The 16,385-nt window shown below is 38.0% G+C and overlaps 1 protein-coding gene across 2 annotated transcripts in view; it reads right to left on the bottom strand.

Moving 5' to 3' along the window:
* The window catches only part of mtmr11 (myotubularin related protein 11), a 78,276-nt gene that overhangs the window by 18,223 nt on the left and 43,668 nt on the right, over positions 1 to 16,385 (bottom strand). For both annotated transcript variants that reach the window (XM_022668701.2, XM_022668702.2), the window contains exons 4-11: positions 14,860 to 14,929; positions 13,611 to 13,750; positions 12,836 to 12,920; positions 6,705 to 6,852; positions 4,448 to 4,535; positions 4,203 to 4,291; positions 2,369 to 2,493; positions 475 to 553 (exon numbers count right to left, since the gene is read on the bottom strand). In XM_022668701.2, the coding sequence (XP_022524422.2) occupies positions 475 to 553; positions 2,369 to 2,493; positions 4,203 to 4,291; positions 4,448 to 4,535; positions 6,705 to 6,852; positions 12,836 to 12,920; positions 13,611 to 13,750; positions 14,860 to 14,929 (824 nt within the window). The remainder of the gene's footprint in view (positions 1 to 474; positions 554 to 2,368; positions 2,494 to 4,202; positions 4,292 to 4,447; positions 4,536 to 6,704; positions 6,853 to 12,835; positions 12,921 to 13,610; positions 13,751 to 14,859; positions 14,930 to 16,385) is intronic.

Genomic DNA, 16,385 nt, shown 5'->3' with positions numbered 1-16,385 from the left:
TGAAGGACTAGAGGATGACCAACACTGTTAACTGTGCAACAACAGATTCAGAGCTTCTGTCTCTGACTTTACTTTATTTATTCAGTTGAGAACAGTGAGTGAAGAACACAGTGTTTAAAAACTCCAGCAGCACTGCTGTAACTGATCCACTCACTGTACCTCACTACACCACCACCATGATAATTACTGCTAAGCACTGCACTGCTGAGAATAAATGACCCACCACCCAAATAATAATAATAAAAATAATAATAATAATAACTGCTCTGTGGGGGTTTTCTCTCCTGGGGGGTTCTGAGTGTTGAAGAACAGGGTGAAAAGAGAATAACAAAAAGTATACAGAGAAACAGAACTACAGTCTGGATTTATAGTAGAACTACAAAGTGTCCTATATAATCAGTGGAGCTGTGGAGAACTTCAGTCATTGTGAACTGATGTTCCGGTACATGTTAAAAAAACAGTGTATTCCTCTACCTGATGTAATCCAGCCAGTGGGTGCCCTCCAGACTGGAAAGCCACTTGTCATCTGGCACGGACACGGATGAGGAAATGTCTGTAAAAGAGCAGCAGGGAAAGTTATTAACTGAACACAGAACACAGAGCGGACAGCTGGGAGGAGTTTCTCTACATCCAGCCTTTACTGGCTGACCACAACAACACAAGCTGGACCAGGAACATCAAAAGACTGAAGCAGTAGCGTGTGAAGAGTGACGTGAGGGGAGTGAGGGTGACGCACACCCAGCAGCTTGAGGAATTTAATGGGTCAGTGTGGCATAAACCACTAGCAGAATGTGCGAGACTGACAACAATTATTTCTAAATGAGTTTTTAAAAAGAGTTTTTATTTATTCATTTTTTTATTCTAATGATTTTATTTTGATTGCTATTTTCTTAGTTCATTATTATTTATTTTACAATTTCTTATCATTCTAATTATTTACTTTTACATCTTTTCATTTTATATTTTATAAATTCTTTACTTTTTATGTGTACATTTTTTTTATTATGATCTTTTTAGAATTTTCTATTTTATATCCTTTTATATCCATAATTCAAATTTGTATTTCTTTTAATTTATAATTTTTTACTAATTTATTCCTTATTGTTTCTAATTTCTTTTGATTTTTTTTATCCCTTGTATACTGTATATGCTGGAATGTATATATACTGTAAATACTCAGTATTTATACATGAAAATAAAGGTTGATTGTAGGCAGATTACATATTTTTGTAGAATACTTTCCATGTATTCTAATTTTCATTACTTTTTTTTTTTAAGTTTCTGGGTATTTTCATTTTTCCAAAACTTATCCAGGCTGGACATTGCTATTTTCAAATTTTTCAATTAAAAAATTGTTCCAAATATGTAAGAAAATCAAATAGTGACTTAAATTCATTCGTGATCAATCAAAGTGCATCGTTACACCCCTACTTTCTACCTTACATGGTCCTTATTAAGCACATAACTAACTTGTTGGCTTAACAAATGGAGAGCAATGGTGTTCCCTGTTTTAACACATCCTTGGTTAATCTTTAGTCACTTATAGTGCTGAATCAGAGAGAGGATTTATACTAATACTAAACTATACATTTACAGCTCTAAAAAAACTTCAGTTTCTGAATCAATTTCTCTGATTTAGCTATTTATAGGTTTATGTTTGAGTAAAATGAACATTAAATCCCCAATAAACATATTGAAATTTAGAGCTTTCAGACTTCAAATAATGCAAGTTTTTTAGAGTTCAGAAATTAATATTTGGTGGAATAACCCTGTTTTTTAATCACAGTTTTTATGCATCTTGGCATGTTCTCCTCCACCAGTCTTACACACTGCTTTTGGATAACTTTATTTCACTCCTGGTGCAAAAATTCAAGCAGTTCAGTTTGGTTTGATGGCTTGTGATCATCCATCTTCCTCTTGATTAAATTCCAGAGGTTTTTAATTTGGTAAAAATCAAAGAAACTCATCATTTTTAGGTGGTCTTTTACCAGTGTGAGGAATTACATTATTTGCTAACTGAATTATTCCCTAATTGTTCAATGATATTAAAAAATGTTTTTCAGAACTAACACAACTTTACAGAAATGTATAAAAATGTGTCTATATTAAGTATATGTTAGCATATTCATCATTCTTTGTTCAACAAAAAAGGTAAATCTGTACAAAAACGGGACTTTCATTTCAGTGCACTGCTGTAACTGCTTTAAGAGAAGCAATCAACAGGATTCAAGCACAACACAATTAGGAGCAGAACTAAAATGATGGGCAAGAGCAGGGAAATACTACAGCATGTTGGACTTGGCTACTACAGGATCAGGGTTTGGTAACACAGTTTTAACACAAGCAGAGTAAAGTTGTCAGTACTGACCCCCGAGACACAGGGTGCGCAGGCGCGTGTGGGCGAGCTGCAAGTCTGCAGGTGAGGGCATCTCATCCCCGAGATCCACCACTATACACTGAGACTGCCCACCGAAAAGAATCAGCTCCAGGTTCCTGTGCAGTGAAAGAAAGCAGTGTTAGTTACAGTACATTTATTATATATGTATTATTTTATACTACATATTTGTTTTATTTTTATTACAATTTTATACACAATATCTATAAACTATGTTTGGATATTATGCTATTTTACTGTGATGGTGCATTGTTTCAATAAGCTTCTGCAACGTTACAAGATTCATTCTGATTTACATCTGTTCAAACTCTTCTCCAGCACATCCCAAAGATTCTCAATGAGGTTAAGATCTGGACTCTGTGGTGAACTCTCTCTCAATCCATGTGTGAAAATGATGATCTCATGCTCCCTGAATCACTCTTTCACAATTCCAGCTCCATGAATCCTGACATTGTCTTATCTTGGAATATGGTATCATCAGGGAAGAAAAAATCCATTGAGGGAATAACCTGGTCTATATTCAGTATATTCTTTCAGCACATACTGTTGCTGAACCTAAACCTGCAGACCAACTGCAGCATCAACCACACATCATTTACTTACTTAAATACAGGTGGAGACTTTTTTTGGTCAGGTAGTGCAGATTGAGATTTAAGTTTTTAATCATATGCCTAAAACACAATCCTCACTCCTACTAGTCTAGATAAGTAAAATGGGTTCCTAGAAGAGCACAGCATGTTATTGCATGATTCCAGACAAAAATGCTTGATGTGCAGGTGTCTACAGATGGTTGGACTGGTTTTCCAGACAGGCAAGTTATTTAAGGCCTACATCTGGACTTTGTTGATGTTTCAATGGAAAACGTCCAATCCAGGACTATACTGTATTTTTCGCACTATAAGGAACACTTAAAGTCCTTTAATTTTCTCCAAAAATCACCAGTGCACCTTATAGTCTGGTGCACTTTATGTATGAATTTTAAATACATAATATGAACACAGGTTGTAAGGAACAGTAACGCCACTCTACTGAAGTACAGCGTTACACAGTTTTAGTGAAGTTTCTCCAGCAGTATTAGCATTAGCTGTTAACCACGCTAAACGCTAGCTCTTTTTGTGTTCAGAGGCAAGTAAATCCGACTGTAGTCTGCATGTTTACCATATTAAAACAAGCTACGTGGGGCAAACCACTAGTTGATATCACCCTGGCTTACCAGAACACTCAGGGTTCCTCAGTGTAGCGCTAGCGGCTAGCCGCTAATGCTAATGCGGCTGCACCTAGCCTTAGAGGAAATCTGGAAATCTTAGCTTACTGTAATAAAACAGAAGCTTAAATATTCACCCAAACAAACAGTTTTCAAGACAGAAATCTGTGTAGATTAACATCTAGCGCTCGTATGACTAAAACTTTAAAAACAAAAATTATAGTTTTGTTTACTTATCTTAGCTTTACACTGGGTGGCAAGACCTACTGAATTAGAAGTAAAACATGGCAACACCCCTGTTCCTTACTGGTGTTATGAAAATAGACCGGGAAATAGACGTTCACCAATAGGGTGCCTTATAATCCGGTGCACCTTATAGTGCGAAAAATACGGTACCTGATCTTTGTCCAGCAAACCATTCGTAAGTGTAGATTACTTGCTTCTCAATGAAACGGTTATTTAGGATTCTAAGATTTGCCTGAAAACTAAAGATCATCAATACAGACAGACATTACAGAGTAAATAAATAATTAATTGGTTTACTGATTAAGCCCTGACACTAATCACTGTGGTCATATATTTATATTTTTAGGGTCTACACACCGTATATCGTCCTTCTCGTGGTAGATGTTGTTCTGGAAGCTGGCCATCCGGAGCAGGTCACTGCCGTGGGGATGCCGCCAAACCCAGCGCTGCAGACAGAGAGCAGCTCATAAATCAGGGTGAAAACTTTCACCACGTTCTCAGTAAAAATCTTACGAATGACAAGCGTGTAGATGCAGAGCCAGATGTGCTGGAATGTTGGAAGAACACTGGACAGTAATAAATGGTGAGTTATTTAGACTCACAGGGATGCGGCCCTCGTTGAAATGGGCGAACGTTTTCTTCAGCTCTGTGTCCAGGACCTTCTGAGGAACCACGTTAAACCTGGAGAGGCTAGAAACAAGGGGAACAAGAGTACGGTATTTATATACGGTCACCTCCAAAAGTACAGTGGAACAGTGAAGCCGATTCCGTTATTTCTGCTGTAGACTGAAAGAATTTGGGTTTGACATTAAAATGTATAATATGACAAAATATCAACATTTCAGCTTTTATTTCCTGTTACACAGTTCAGAAGATTCAGCACCGCCTCCCATTTTTTTTGTAAGCAAAAGTATAGAAACAGATAAACTTAAAGTAAGTTAAAGTTAAAAAGACTTTTTAACAATATTTAGTTGCAAATCCTTCGCTTGCAGTAACTGCATCACATCTGTGATCCACTGACATCCTTAAGCTTCTGCATTCTTTATTTGTGATGCTTTTCCAGGCTGCAGTGGGTTTTGAATCATTATCTTGCTACATGATGAAGGATCTCCTGATCAGTTTGGTTTTATCTTTTTTTTAATTCACAGACAAAATGTTTCTCTAGACTTCTGAGTTCACTTTACATCAATGAATGAGACCTTCTGCAAGCTTAATCCATGATGCTACCTCCACTGTGTTTCACAGATGAGCTGGTAGGTTTGAGATCATAAGTAGAGCCTTTCTTTATGCAAACTTTAGTCTTTCCATCACACTGGTAAAGGTTATTATTTGTCTAATCAGTCCATAATCAGTCCACAGGCTTTCGTCTCTGTACTGGCCTTCCTATGCTATTCCTATTGCTAATCAGTAGTTTTCATCTTCTGTTGAAGCCTCTGTACTTTTGTTTATGAAGTCTTCTGTGAACAGTAGATTGTGATATCTTCACTCCTGCCCTCTGGAGGTTGTTGCTGATGCCACTAACAGCTGTTTTAGAGCCTTTCTTTACAGCACTCACAATGTTTCAGGACACCAGTGACGACTTTCTTCTTCAGTTCATTCCAAACAGTTGTTCTGGCTACGGATAATATTTGTGCTCTAATGGTTCTGATTGATTTTCTATCTTCTCTCAGCATCACAGTGGAATGTTTTTTTCACCCGTAGACTCTCACAGCTCTCTGGTTTTCATGTTGGTTACTCCTCGAACTATAAATGCACAGTCTGCACAGATAAAACCCAAATCTGAAACTGAGCGTTCAGACATTCAGCGCTGTTTACCGTTTGAATAATTAATGCATCAGGACACACCTGGGCAACAAAACACACCTGACAGTCACATGTTATAATACTTTTGCTCACAAGAAACATGGGTGGGTTCAGGTAATATCGTCTGAACTGTGTATCATATCCAGATATAAATATCTGGAAATAAAAGCTAAAATTTTGATCTTTTGTCTCATAATAATCTTTTAAGGTCAAACCCAAATGTTTTTAGTCTACAGCAGAAATAAAGAGATTGACCTCACTGTTCCAATACTTTTGGAGGGCACTGTATTATCACAAGATAAAGTCCTCTAAATGACAATTTTAGAGAAGAAGAAAAACGCTTTTTAACTTTTAATGGAAGCCAATGTCAAGTGTCCATCATTAAATTTTAATACTATGTAAAGACCATTCTACTAGATTCATATTTTGTTAAAAAGTCAACAAATAAAAATCCATATACATGAAACCTTTATTTCAAACCTATTGAAAAATGCCAAATCTATCCGTCCAATAATATTCACCAAAATATCTATTAGTCTACTTTTACCATTTTGTAGAGACAATTTTGGAGGGAAACCAAGAACAGAACATCCTTATCCAGAAAATGATTTTCTTTCTTTGTTATAAAGCTTGAGTTCTTGTAAAACTCTTAGGTTATCTCTTAGGTTAACACCTTACCCGATAGCCTCATTAGCATCCAACGCGTTCACTTTGATGAAGCTTAATAACAGAGTTTCCCTCCACAGAATGGTGAAAGCAGAAATATGGATGTTTGGGTGTATGTTTTAAATTAAGCGCCTTCAACCACAGACAGCGATTCTTCTGTGGAAGGCAGTGGATATAAGTTGTATGACATCCCAAGATACTCTAGTTTGTATTGTGTGTAGAAGCTAATTAGCTTTAGGTTAAACAGACTTTTGGAGTATTAGGTTAGCATAGCTAGCTAATGTATGATCATTTTCCAAAGCAGTAGCTACTTCAGACTGCATTTACAGGATTATCTACAGCTCTGGATGTGACCTTTATCTTTATGGTCATGGAGAAGATCTACTATACCTGGTGGACATTTCAAAGCGGTCGTTAACAGAGCTGACCCTCCAGCCAGTGGCACCAGTCCTCTCCAGCTCCTGCTCCCAGTCTCCCGAACTCTCGAACCAGTTCATTCCAGAGTCCCGCCGCCGGTTACTCAGGAACTGCTTCATTTCTGGGTAAAAAAAATATATATTATTATCATGAGGATGATACTGTAGTTGCAAATGTGAAAAAGTTGAGTTCTAATCAACATGATTAGGAGAAAATATGAATGTTCATTTAAGATATGGGTCCTATTTTAGTCATCTTATAGTCGAGCAGTCAACTGAGCACTGTGCAGCTTGATTTTAGGGAATATCAGTGTGTCTTTGCTGTCATAACAACGGGAAAAGTACACGTTGCAGGTCTTGAAATGAACTAAAGGTATGTATTAATTCTCTTAATTAAAAATGGGTGGGTTTTGGGTGTAACTTAAAAATAAACCAATCAATTTGGCAGATTTGTTTATTTAAAGTGTTTTCAGTCAGTGGTGCACCTGTGTTTTCGATTGCAAGATAGCAATACGCCAGAAACTTACCTGAACACACCTCGTTTCCAGAACACCCCCATGCCCATTGACATAGATATATTTACAAGCACTGTTGCTATTTAAAGTACGCAGGTTGAAGGTGTGAAAATAGAGGTTTCATAACATTTCATAAAACTTGGTGTGAAGGGAGTGTGAGTGGGTGGCTGGATGAGTGAGTGGGTGGCTTTTTTTTTTTTTTACACAAATGTAGCCTAGTCTTGATCTACAGCGCTGGAACAAATTAAGAGACCACTTCAGTTTCTGAATCTGTTTCTCTGATTTTGCTATTTATAGGTATATGTTTGAGTAAAATCAACATTGTTGTTTTATTCTATAAACTACGGGAAACATTTCTCCCAAACTTCAAATAAAAATATTGTCATTTAGAGCATTTAGGGTCTTTGAGGCACCTAAATAATCCAAAAGAACACAAGTTCATATTCATAAAGTTCAGAAATCAATATTTGGTGGAATAGCCCTGTTTTGTAATCACATTTTTAAAGCATCTTGGCATGTTCTCCTCCACCAGTCTTACACACTGCTTTTGCATAACTTTATGCCACTCCTTGTGCCAAAATTCAAGCAGTTCAGCTTGGTTTGGCAGTTTGTGATCCACCATCTTCCTCTTGATTATATTCCAGAGGTTTTTTAATTTGGTAAAATCAAAGAAACTACATTTTTAAGTGGTCTCTTATTTTTTTTCCAGAACTGTATTTTTGTCATATATTATTGTACTATTTATATATTTTAATACATATTATATTAATTTAACTGACATCTTTTTTTACCCAAAAGACTAGCCTATATATTAGTTTAATATTACAATATATATTAAAATTATAACTAATAATTTATAACAGCCTTTATTTAAACAAAAGATAAGCCTAGATTTAGGTTTAAATTTAATTTACCTTTTAAATTATATTAATTAGGGGTGAGCAATATGACCATAAAAATATATATATTATCATGATATTTCATGGTATTTTCGTAATAACAATACTCTTGGCGATTTGAAAAAACTGAATTAGACAGTGTGTGTATTTCAAGAATACACTACTGCAACAAAATGAAAATAAATTTTATTATTGCATATGATATGATATGGCACACCTCTAACTGAGATATTTTTATCAGATTTGTAACAGAAATCAATGATCCAGAATGTCATGATACTAATAATAATGCACTCCAAATATTTCCGTGTATCCAGGATTAAAGTAAAATAAATGATACTGGACAGATCTTCCACTACCAGATTAGGAGAATCTCTCGCTATCTTTAATAAACTCCTGAAGACAGAGCTCTTCAAACAGCACTTACTCTCCTAACACCTCTAACTAACTACCTTCTACTACCAGATCAGGAGAATCTCTCACTATCTTTAATAAACTCCTGAAGACAGAGCTCTTCAAAGAGCACTTACTCTCCTAACACCTCTAACTAACTGTTCCTGGGTGTGCACGTCACAGAGGACCTCTCCTGGAGCACCAACTCAGCATCACTGGCCAGGAAGGCAAACCAGCGTCTCTACTTTCTCCGCAAGCTGAGAAGAGCTGGAACCCCCACCCCCATCATGACCACTTTCTACAGAGGGGCCATCGAGAGCATCCTGACCAGCTGTTTCACCGTGTGGTACGGGGCCTGCACAGCATCCTGCCGCAGGACCCTCCAGCGCATCGTGAGAGCAGCTGAGAAGATCGTTGGCACCTCTCTCCCCTCCCTTCAGGACCTGTACAGCTCCCGCCTCACGCGGAAAGCCCTCCGTCTGGCAGGAGATCCCTCCCACCCACTACACAGCTTCTTCAGCCTGCTGCCATCAGGGAGAAGACTGCGGAGTCTCGGGTCTAGGACCAGCAGACTGCGAGACAGCCCCATCCATCAGGCTGTGAGGATGCTGAACTCTCTTCCCGCACTACCCCCCATCCCAATCCTGCCCACAGCACACACACTCTCATCATCCTGACCCCACATCCTCCCACCAACACAGTACTGAAACTCTGCACTAGAACACACACAGTACTGTAACTTTTGTAAAAGGACCTGCACTACACACCCAATACCTGCACTACTGTTACGCTGCACTGTCATACACACTTTAATTCCCCAAGAACTGGGAACTTTAAGAACTTTACCAGCCTTAAGCTAGATACAACATTGCACTACTGTTATACGGGTTCTATTTATATTGTCACTTGATCTTAATCACCATTAATATTGCACTATTATCTTCTGTCTCACAAATGTCTATTGTGTTTTTGTTGTATTGTACATATAGTGTCTCCCACTCATTTAGATTTAGATTATATATTTATTCCTTTTTATTTCTATTTATATATCTATTTCACCCCCACCACTACTGCACCTTGTTCTGTCTCATGTATGTCTGTGTCCCTGCTGCTGTATTGGACACATAGTGTCTCCCCTTTTTCTTTATTTTTCTTTATTATCCATTATCTGTACTTGCTGTAAAATTGGGAAGGAGAGTAACGTAATTTCAATTCTATGTATGTCCTGTACATATGCAGCATTGACAATAAAACTACTTGACTTGACTTGACTTGACTAACTACCTTTCACTACCAGATCAGTAGAATCTCTCGCTATCTTTAATAAACTCCTGAAGACAGAGCTCTTCAAAGAGCACTTACTCTCCTAACACCTCTAACTAACTACCTTCCACTACCAGATCAGGAGAATCTCTCACTATCTTTAATAAACTCCTGAAGACAGAGCTCTTCAAAGAGCACTTACTCTCCTAACACCTCTAACACACTAACTACTTCTAACCTCATTTCCTTCTTCCCCTCCTTCACTCCTCTATCCCATTATTTCCCTTTGACCTCCTTTAGGCCCTATGTAAAAAGGTTTTACCTTTAACTTCTATTACATTGTACTTGACTACTGTAAGTCGCTTTGGACAAAAGCGTCCGCCAAATGTAATGTAATGTAATGTAATGTAAAAGATCTCTAGTAGATATGTAATCGGAAATGAGAACAGTGTGATTTTATTTTTTTTGCTAAAAACACTACAGATGTAGTACTTTGATGTGATAATTAGGGGTGGGTGATATGGCATGATATTTCAGGGTATAATATCGATCACGATATTCAAAAATCGTGCCGATATTATTGCGTTCGATATGATATGGCACACCCCTAATATAAATCTAAAATCAGCAGAAACGCGGAGGTCTTGGAGCAGGTCCGAGGTCGTGCTCTGCAGAGCCGTTAAATCAATTTGTTTGCTGTAGTGTGGGTATGGAGGCAGCGTCTCGGTGCGATGAACATGAACTGACCGCACACACAGATCCTGACAGGGCTGAGCAGAGGCCAGGAGGTGGCCCAGGTCATGTTTCTTTCCATTATTCATCTGACTGACGGGCACTTTTCCCTCTGAGCCGCTCTGCCGGGTTCACGTTTCTTCATATGATTTCATCTGAATATCAAACGTGAGCGTTCGGGTGATACGGAGGACACGTGGCAGTCAGTGCACACACTCACACGCTGTACCTGTTCCTATCACTGCCAGTACAACATCCTGTTCTGATTGCTTTTATGGGAGGCTGAGGGAACACAAGTGTTTTTACAACAGAGGAATTCCCCCTGCCCGTTCTCCACCCCTTCAATTAAACAGGGCTGTGTGTAAACAGCAGGCTGCTACAGTGACTAACGCCTCAGAGATGACTGTGTGAGTGAGTGTGTGTGTGTGTGTGTGAGTGAGAGAGAGAGAGAGTGTGTGAAAGTGTGAGGGTGATGGTGGACTGCAATTAAATGTGGGTTGTGTTCACAAGAGAAGACAAACACACTCTCCCATCTGTAACTTACTGGACACAGATGGAGTCTGACCTAAGCCATTAACCCATCCGTGCAGTAAACACTGGAGATGGGACCGATCCGATACAGTATCGATATCAGGGCCAAAATCAATATGATACAGTATCGTATCGGGCCGATTTCAATCTGATACAGCATCGGTATCGGGGCTGATATCAATCTGATACAGTATTGGTATCGGGGTCGATATAAATCTGATACAGTATGGGTATCGGGGCCGATATCAATCTGATACAGCATCGGTATCGGGGCCGACATCAATCTGATACAGCATCGGTATCTGGGCCAAATTCAATCTGATACAGTGTCGTTATCGGAGCAGATATTGACGTAATTTAATGAATCGGATATCGAGCAAGCGCGTCCGATCCACTTATCAATCCATATTCCAGTCTGCTGACTGATAAACTTAAACTGACAGCCTCATTCTGGTGTTGTAAAGGTATTAACTACATTCTGGAGTAAACTATAGTCATAATCCACATATCCTATAAAACCACAGGATCTACAAACACTATTAATTTAGTTCAGAAATACAGTTAGCATCGCCAGTCAGCCGTTAGGCATCTCCATTAACATCTGCAGTCTGTTAGCCTAGCTAGCATTGGGCTGTCAGCTGCATTCCGGCATTGTGAATGTATTAAGTAACTAACTAAAGTGAACTACAGCCATAATCCACATCAAATATCAAACCACAGATCCTACCCACTCTAACCAGCACTAAGAAATCAATCTGTTATTAAAAAACAGTGATTAATTCAGCTCGGAAATACAGTTAGTGCCGCCGGTTAGCCCTTAGCCATCTCCAGTAACATCTGCAGTCTGTTACCCTATCTAGCATTGAACCAACAGCTCCATTTCGGTGTTGTGAATGTAACTACAGTAACTAACTCAAGTAAACTACAGCCATAATACATATCAAATATCAAACCACAGACCCTCCCCACTCTAGCCAGCACTAAGAAATCAATCTGTTACTAAAAACGGTGATTAATTTAGCTCAGAAATACAGTTAGCGTTGCCGGTTAGCCGTTAGCCAATGCAGCTAGTCCACTATGCTACATGTCAAAATAAATGTCTCCTGCGCAAGCAGTGCAAAAAATAGTCTAGAGCCCTGCATTTAATATTTAACATATTTAATATTTAACTTTCTTAAAAAAAAAAACTTAATAAAAAATTAAATATTTAATTTGAAAGAAAACTATTGTGTGTTTGTACAAATGTTTCAAATAAATGACTTTGGAATGCATTTATATTAAACGCACTTGAAGTGTGTATACTCTTCAAAGGGCTGTGTGGTCTGTTTCAGCCTCATTATGTAACATTTATCATAGTACTAATCATAAACTAAAAGTATCGGTATTTGTATTGGTATCGGCAGTTTTATATTAAAATCGGTTCGGAGCTGAAAAAAAGTGGATTGTCCCATCACTAGTAAACACACACACACACACACGCAGTAACATTGGCATGTGATAAAGACCAGTCATATACTATCAGAGTATGTGCTCTGTAGCTGTGATTAAGTGGCAAGCAGGGTCTTATTTTAGTGATCTACAGGCGATACAGCTTCATTAGGGGTGTAGGACTAAGACGTGTCAGTGTGTCTTTGCTATCGTAACAGTGAGAAAAGTATGCCTTGCATGATGTAAAACACACAAAAGCTATAAATTACTTCTTTTAATTAAACTTGGGTGTGTTTTGGGCATCTTAGCATATTCAGGTATTAAACCTATAATCAGTCACTCACCAATACTCCCCAAAGCAGCGTTCTGGAAGGACAGGATGGTTCCAGGTTTCAGTGGCTGGTATGTCTTGGCAATGGTGTAGGTAATCTGCAGATAAATACAATTAATAAAAAAAATCTGTAAAGCTTTGTGGTTAAATACACTTTAATTATGTACAGTGTTTTTATGCACTATAAGGCGCACTTAAAGTCCTTTAATTTTCCCCAAAATTGTCAGTGCACCATATAATCCAGTTTGTCTCATGTATAATTTTACCAGTCAGGTATTAAGGAGCAGTAAAGCCACTCTTCTGAAGCAAAGAGTTACACAGGAATTTCAATGAAGTTTCTCCAGCACTAATGCTTTTTTAAAGAATTACAGTTTTGTTTACTTAGCTAAGCTTTACAGGTCTCACCACTCATTGACAAGATCTGCTGAATTAAAAGGAAAACATGGCGACACCCATGTGCCTTACTAGTGTAGCATAGTGCACCTTATAATCCGGTGCACCTTGTGTATGAAAAAAGACAAGAAAATAGATGTTCATTGATAGTGCACCTTATAAAAAAAAGCTAAAAAAAATAAGGATTTTTTTATTTATTTAATGGAATTCCAATTCTACTTCCTGCAATTTTAATTTTAATTGCAATTCCACTTAGTATTCGCAAAGTCAATTTAAATTAAAGAAATAAACTGGAATTTAGGGGTCATTCCCAATTTAGTTCTGAATTTTGTACAACACATGGTGTGTAATATTCCACACACTGTTTCTGTAAGAGCCAGGTGATGTTCTCACACCTCTACAGCCTGGGTATCAGGAGTGAGCCGGTCGAACAGGAAGCAGAGCACCCGCAGGTCTCTGCAGTACAGGATCAGCTCCTCGGGGGTGAACTTCAGAGACGAACTGGGGGTCACCAGTTTGGTCCTCGATGGTCCCACTAAAACAGGCAAACACTCTTAAAATACATTTTAAAATACCATAGAAGAAACATCTCTGCTTTCTTAAAAAAATAACCTCCTCAATGTTATTTAGAGAAACATGCAGGATTGTTCTGAGGCATTGGGATTTATAAAGTGGGGGAGTTAAAGAGGAACAGTAGAGTGAGCAGTAAGAAAAAACATTTTCTAAAGAACTGTAATGGAACTAAATGTAAATTAAACTATTTTTTTTACTTTAATGATGTAATGTAAATCACTTCATAAATTACTATAATTAAATCTACACTTACTGTAGTAAGAATAATGATTTGATAACATTTATAACTAATCACCAATCCTTTTCATAAATCGTAATTAAATCAAATCAAATAGTAATGCTATTTTAGACTTTAGGATGCACTAAATTACTGTTCAAGACACATTGGATATAACTGATTGCAACATAAACTGTGTGAAACTAATTATTTACAGAATCAAAATTTTTAATTGTTTAAGACTTTTACGATACATTTTTTAAAGAATCAAGACTTACTGATTTTATAATGCAATTAATATTTTTTTAAAGAATCGTAATTGATATAAATTAAATTATTGTGTTTTTTTTATTTCACCATGAAATTTAAGATTTAATTCTCATGTGGAATTGAATCTATTCTTTTAGATTTCAAGGTGCACTAAATAGTTTATTTAAAGAATCATAATTTAATTCATTTAAATTACAGTAAAACTTTACTAAAACATAATTGGACCAAATAAAATAGTAATGAAATCTGATTTCATTATGTATTAAATTGCTTTGAAAATAATCACTTTATATTAAAATATTGAGCTTTTGAATAAAAAAAAAGCATTAAAACTGAAGCAAATCATTGTGGGATAAAAAATAAGTCATCCCTAAAACCCTTTTTGCCATGTTGAAACAGATTAAACAGATTTTCTAAAGTGGTCACTTTATTTCTATTGGAAGCTGTTCTCTCTCTCTCTCTCTCTTTACACTGCAGTAGTTTGCATACAGTCTGCACATTAAAAAACTGTAAAGCTCGTCCCATTACGGAAAAGGTCTGGATATGTAAAACAGAAACATGTTCTCGCAGTTCCTCCAGCTTACCAGCCACAACCTTCTCAATGGAGGCCAGCGCCACATCGTGGTCCCCGAGGAGCACGGGATCAGCATTGTCCTGAATCAGGAGGAAACAGGAAGGAGTTCAGGCTCTGGAAGCAGCAGCTATGCAAAGCAGCCGTCAGTTGATAATTCATCTGCAGAGATACTGTCTGAGCCGGATACCAAACCAGACACACAGAACCGGGCTAGCAGACAGATATACGGACAGTGGAGAGTCTGAGCTCTATTAGAGAGACAGATGATTCTCCTCCACCTGTTTAATATACACAGAACTGAGCGACAGACTCGACCTAGTTTACACAGAAACCCACTGCAGCACCTGCTGGAAGCAGACGCAGGAGAAACTTTCTTAAAGTGACAGTGCAGAAGATCCACCCAGTATTTATTTGTGCACGCGCACAGAGCTTATAATACTAAATAATACTAAAACACCTGTAATTCTTAAAAGTATTGTTTACTCAGCTTCCAGACAGAATATAATTTCTAACAATTTAAAGCAGCATTATGTGAGAATTTGCATTTTCTGCTTGTGGGTTTCCTCTACACTTGGGGAGTATAACTCAATTTTACACTAGTGCCATAAATACAAATCAAGATTTGATCTCTCCTCCTTAAGGACAGTTCTATCATTACAATCAGATCATTTTTTGTAGTATTTTTAATACAAAACTGATATACTGATATAATATACAAGTATAGTGTGCATAATGGAGGCCGATGATCAAAAAAAGACTAAAAATAAAATACACTGCTCAAAAAAATAAAGGGAACACTCAAATAACACATCCTAGATCTGAATGAATGAAATATTCTCATTGAATACTTTGTTCTGTACAAAGTTGAATGTGCTGACAACAAAATCACACAAAAATCATCAATGGAAATCAAATTTATTAACCAATGGAGGCCTGGATTTGGAGCCACACACAAAATTAAAGTGAAAAAACACACTACAGGCTGATCCAACTTTAATGTAATGTCCTTAAAACAAGTCAAAATGAGGCTCAGTATTGTGTGTGGCCTACACGTGCCTGTATGACCTCCCTACAACGCCTGGGCATGCTCCTGATGAGGTGGCGGATGGTCTCCTGAGGGATCTCCTCCCAGACCTGGACTAAAGCATCCGCCAACTCCTGGACAGTCTGTGGTGCAACGTGACGTTGGTGGATGGAGCGAGACATGATGTCCCAGATGTGCTCAATCGGATTCAGGTCTGGGGAACGGGCGGGCCAGTCCATAGCTTCAATGCCTTCATCTTGCAGGAACTGCTGACACACTCCAGCCACATGAGGTCTAGCATTGTCCTGCATTAGGAGGAACCCAGGGCCAACCGCACCAGCATATGGTCTCACAAGGGGTCTGAGGATCTCATCTCGGTACCTAATGGCAGTAAGGCTACCTCTGGTGAGCACATGGAGGGCTGTGCGGCCCTCCAAAGAAATGCCACCCCACACCATTACTGACCCACTGCCAAACCGGTCATGCTGAAGGATGTTGCAGGCAGCAGACCG

Source organism: Astyanax mexicanus, chromosome 1 (assembly GCF_023375975.1).
Source record: "Astyanax mexicanus isolate ESR-SI-001 chromosome 1, AstMex3_surface, whole genome shotgun sequence".
NCBI lineage: Eukaryota > Metazoa > Chordata > Actinopteri > Characiformes > Acestrorhamphidae > Astyanax > Astyanax mexicanus.
This window is presented reverse-complemented; position numbering and strand designations above follow the sequence as displayed.